General features: G+C 24.0%; 1 protein-coding gene across 1 annotated transcript; it reads right to left on the reverse strand.

The window, feature by feature from the left end:
* Positions 1 to 267: 267 nt before the first annotated feature.
* On the reverse strand, positions 268 to 5,370 carry LOC145832741 (small ribosomal subunit protein uS8). The gene is made up of 3 exons (XM_082940070.1): positions 5,222 to 5,370; positions 2,599 to 2,764; positions 268 to 447 (listed from the first exon to the last, which is right to left on the reverse strand). Exons 1-3 carry the CDS (start codon positions 5,352 to 5,354, stop codon positions 354 to 356), a joined length of 393 nt encoding a protein of 130 aa, XP_082796196.1. The 5' UTR covers positions 5,355 to 5,370; the 3' UTR covers positions 268 to 353.
* Between the last annotated feature and the right edge of the window lie 333 nt (positions 5,371 to 5,703).

Here is a 5,703-nt window from a genome sequence, read left to right on the forward strand (position 1 = left end):
ACATATACTCTAACAGACGCGCATTAAGTATCAAATGTTAAGCATTAAGCATCTTTAACAAATTAAATGTATTTACCAGAAATAAATACTAGTGCCTACACAAGGAAAGCAGTGAAATAATTACAATTTAAAGCATAATACTACTATATGAAAATGTTGTAAAAAAACTGTTTTGTTTTAAGCTTTTTATGAAAGTTTTTAAGTGTATCAAACTGGTTAAAAATTCTGCTCAATATAAAAATTAAATTATTATATCAATGCCTTAAGCAAAAATTGCAGATTTATTCGCTAAAAAAATTAAAACGAAATAATACAACAATAATTTGTACATTATCTAATTTTTATTAAATTTTCTAAAAGAAAAATCCAAGAATTTTTCCTCCAGCGTGCTTGCGCCTAGCCTCTTCATGATCCATGATACCAGCTGAGGTTGTTAGCACAATGAATCTGTATTTTTTTTAGTTTAAACTTAAGGATAAATAGATGTATCAAAAACAGCATATTCATTAATATTACAGTAGTTAATAGTTAATTAACTTGGTTAAATTTAAACAATATTATTATATTTATGGGTTAATCGAAGTATCAGTTCAAACATCAATTATCATAATTCGGGACTATTAAGGAGTTTAAATATTAAAACTATAATTTTACCCCAGAAATTAATTCAAAATCATTTAATGATACATGATTTCTATAACATGTACTTGCTAAATTTAAATTATTACTTATTAACTTTTTATACAATACTTCTGATATCTACAAAATCTACTTAAAGAATGGAGGTGTAAATTATAGTCATAAGTAACACTTCGGTGCAAATTTTGACAGGTTACCAGCTCAAGTTTAAGGTATTACTGAAAAGTATAATTTACATCAATCAAACACGAAAAGGTTTGTTCACAAACTGAAACACCTAAAAAATCACAATAATCCTAATAAAAAAAGTCGTTTTTTTTTAATGAAAATTTAAAATAATATCTAAAGAAAAACTATTTAATTACGCTGATTAAATTCAAAGAAGCACGAGTTTTCCATTAATATTCATGGTAGTCTGGGTTCGTCAAATTTAACATATATTTTTTTAAAAAAAGAAGTAGCCTGAGTGTGTGGCAACACTGATACAATTAGCCACTTAGATAAAAGCTTATGAATTACCATTTTAATAGACCTAATCAGCTATTCCTGGAATGTAAGCTTAACTATTGTTTAATAATTGTTTTTCAACATATTTTTTGATAAGAAAATCTACAACCAAAGAATTTAACTTCTTTGGTTAATTTCACATTTCGAATGTCCTTTAAATATTGGTACTAAATCCAAAACTAACTATTTTAAAATAAAATTGTTAATTGTATTAGTAAATTTCAAAAATTAGATTATATTTGTATACAGTTCCCATGTCTAACTAAAATAATATATTATTTTTAAACTTTAAAAAATCTGTAGTTACTTTATACATACTTAACAATAGTAAAGTATCGAATATTTTTTTGGCAAAAATAACATACAACTTTTAATTAGAATAATTTTCACTTCATGAAAAAAATCATTTACTAACTGTGAGCCTTTGTTAAAAACCTGTTTATTGCCTAAAGTTTTAATTATATATGTATTTTTTAAGAAAGGTGTTCTGACAAATTAACTTACATACTCTTGTTCATTAAAATGTTTACTCTATTGCTCATTGAAAACTTTATAGTTTTAATAAGCATGAGACACAAGACAAAAAATTGAGGTCTTTGCTAAACAATTTGGACAGGATAATATTTTTAGTGATATATATTGAATTTAAAATTATGAAACTAAATATCTAAAAAAATCTCTTTAACCCAAATGTAATTCAATGTACATAACTTATTTTAAACGTTTAGGGACTGTTAAGCTCAAATTAAAAAATATGGGCATAAAATAGATCTATTTAAAAATAAGTTAAATAAACAGTTTGGGTAGAACTTCAGAACTGTTACTATAACAGTCAAAATGTTAAATATGTATATATATATATCAGGGTTGCAAAAGACTTAAAGAAAAATGTTTCCAGACTTTCTATTTTTTTATTCTTTGAAAGTACAATTTTTTGTATAATTTTTAGGGTAAAATTAAAATGGGAACCAAGTTTATTAAATAATAATAAAAAATTTATTATATAATAATTAATTTAAAAAAATACTGAAATGCTAGTGATAAATGATACAAGAAAATTTCCTTAAAAATATCTAATCAAAATTTATTTTTCACGTGCTAAAATTGTTTAAAATTGTAAGTTTTCAAAATGTTTTTCCAGGATTTCAAGTTTATTGGTAAAACTTAATATATGTTTATTATCTTTATAAAACACACATTTAATATTAAACTTAATAAATTTAAGTATAAAAACATGGAGATTCTTGGTTTATCTAAAAAAACATATATATGCAATTGAATATACTATTTCGTTTTCTATAAACATCAGAGTAGTTTGTCAACATAGTAAACAAAAAATTTAATTTTAGAAAAAAAAATTATATATATATAAATAAGATTAAATTTTACGAAAATAATGTACAAATAAAGTTATTACTAGCTTAAATGTTTAAGTTTAATTAAAAAACTGACCCGAACTGTCTAGATGGAAGTAAGTTATTGGTCCATTTTTCCATTTCTTTCACTTGGACATCAAATCTGGGAGAGATGACACCACATTTGTTGAGACGTCCATTTAACTGTACAACAATTTTGCCTGAACGATGATCATCAACAATGGTGAACTCATCAATGTAACCTGTCAATTTATTTGTGAAGACCAACTTAATATAAGTTAACTTTAGTCTATTTAGAACTAATGGGTCACATGGGGTAGACCTTCAAACAAAACCCTAGTTATAGTAAATATATTATAGTTCCGCATGCTGTTAATTAAACAACATATAACATAAAATTATTTTGATGTGTATAACATATTCCTAATCGTCCATTTAAAAAACTCAAGGAATATATAAACTTGAGATGTTGAAGTTAAGGTCTATTTTAAAGAGCTAAAATGTTGAGATTTTTTATAAATTTCTAAATTTAAATTCTATAAATTTTAACAAACAGGTTTTTTGGACCATTTTTGGTTAAAAAACTGTTGTAAGTATTCTAATAACATTTAGAAGACACTGTTATCAGGGTTGTCACATATTGAGCTAAAAAAACTTGACAACTTTACTGGACTTGTCTAAACCAAATTTTTAACTATTATCAATTTAAAAAAGTATAATTTAAGACTTATAAATCTTGTAATTTAAAATTTATTATTTATATATTTATACATAAAATAAAAGTTTATATACAAAATTAAATTTTTTAAGAAATAACATTAGCAAAATTCTGTTTTTAAGACAATATTTTAAGGAAGTTTACATCAAGTTCCCTGACTTTTTTTGAAAACACCCATATTTTTCCTGGAGATTGTTATTTTCCTAACTTTTGTTGCAACCCTGGTAAAATTACTTTTTAAAGCATTTTTAAATAAAAATAAAATTAATCTTTCAAAATATTTTGTTTTTTTATAGATTTTGGTATCCAAAAGAAATTTTGATGCTTAACAAATGTACAAATAGTTGAAATTTTTAGTTTTTTTTTTTTAGTGTTCTCATTCAAAATTCCACATTTTGTCATGTAGCTTTCTAATTTTAAATTTCAGGTTTACTAGGTTTTTTATCTTAAATTTTCCAATTCTAGGTTTTTATCAAGATTCCAGTTTTATTTTTGTAGGAACTTACGTGAAGTGTATATTGGGACAAGAACACAAATATTCTTTACTAACTATTTAAGCAGTTAAGTCTTGCATCTTAAAAATTTGCATTAATAAGATAAACTAAGATAATAGTGTATGGAATTATATCTGATCAATATTTTCTTATTAATGCTAGTGATTTCAGACGTTTAACTGTAGACATGACCATGTTGGTCCTAATTTTTTTTATCAACTAACATTGACCCTTTGTTAACTCTGGTAAGTTGTTTTTATATAGTTCATATAACTTAAAAATTACGTTCAGTTTGTGCAAATTATCTTCAACACATGCAAATTATGAAACAAAGAATTTTACTTTCTCTAATTTTATTTGATAAGATTTGTCTACTTTACTTTTATCACATGTTTTCAGGAAATGTTTTTCACATTATGTAGAGAAACTTTTAAAAACTTATTACCATGAAACAAAAATGACCACAACTTTTAAAAAACTTTTATATATTATCTATTTTTACTGGTTGTAAAAATATAATTACATGTCTTTTTTTGTAGCCAATTAACCTTATTATTTTAAAATATTCTGAATGCCATTCTATAATAACTAAAAATATACAGTTTGTATTAGTTACTGAACGTGAAAAATAATGCCACTAAATGTATTTTAAAATTAAAATATTGAACACTATGTATTCTTTTATGTACATTATTAGTATTTACTAAGTTTAAATCTTAAATTTCAGTTGAAAATTGTTAATAACTAAAGTTAACTAGATTTCTTGGAAAACCAACTCCTCTTATGATACTACAGTACAAATGTTTGTAAAACCTTTGTTAAAACCTATTTTTTTAAATTTTAAAATCCTTTTTGTATAAATTTTTTAAGGTAAGACTTAATAAGTTTGAATTGATTGCTTTAAAGTTGTAGAAGATAGAACCTTTATTCATAATTCTACCTTTGCATTGATAAACAGTTGCTACATCTTTAAAGAAAGGTTTTTAATATCTAACTTAGATTGTGATATGACAAAAATTTGACTTTAAACTTAATAAATTTCAAGTTGTTAAACAAATTTGGATTATACATTTATTATTATGTAAAATATATCTAAATACATTTACAAATATAAATTTTCAAATGAACTAAATATCAGACAAAATGTTTAAATGTAATTTTCAATAAATTCTCTAAAAACTTAAAACTATCCTGACTTGAGTCAGCCTGAAATTGGAAAAAATCAAAATATCCTAATCATGCTGAGCTGTCTTGAGTCATCATGAGATTTTCCAAAAATTCAAAATATGTTAGTTTAGACTTATTTGATGTAGCTATTTTTCCCATTGGATTTTATGGACTGAAAAGTAGTTTTAGTTTAAAGGTCCTCACTAGTATGGAGATTTTTCAAATAGCAGAAGATCAATGTAATTCCCTTTGTTAAGAAAATAAATTGTTATAGAATATAAAAATTTACATATTAGTTATTATTTCATTAAAAAATTTACCATGTTTCTGCATGACAGAAAGAAACTTGACAGTCACTTTGGAGGCTGGTCTGATAAGGACTTGCCTTTTGTTCCTTTTCTCTGCATTAGAAAGGTTTTTGAGTGCATCAGCTAAGACACTAATTCTTACCATATTGCTTTGAGTTTAATGTCCTGAAAACAAGAAAAATTGACTAAATTTATCAGAATAGGAAAAAAACAACAATTAGAATTGATAAAAGAAAGTAATTTCAGATACTATTTGTCATGATTTGATTAAGTATAAGGTTTAAGTGAACATTGATTATATATCAGAATATTTTTAATGTAACAGTTGCATTTAAACATTAAACAAAAGTTGGGAACTTCAATTACAATACTTAACAACAAAAAATGAACAGCTTGTATATATTTATTTATGCTTATCTATTTATTCTAAAAACTGTTCGAATTAGCAATATGATACTTTATAAGGGGTTTTCAGTTTTATTAAGCAGATACTC

Source organism: Thalia democratica, chromosome 3 (genome assembly GCF_965202585.1).
Source record: "Thalia democratica chromosome 3, ktThaDemo2.hap1.1, whole genome shotgun sequence".
NCBI classification, from domain to species: Eukaryota; Metazoa; Chordata; class Thaliacea; order Salpida; family Salpidae; genus Thalia; species Thalia democratica.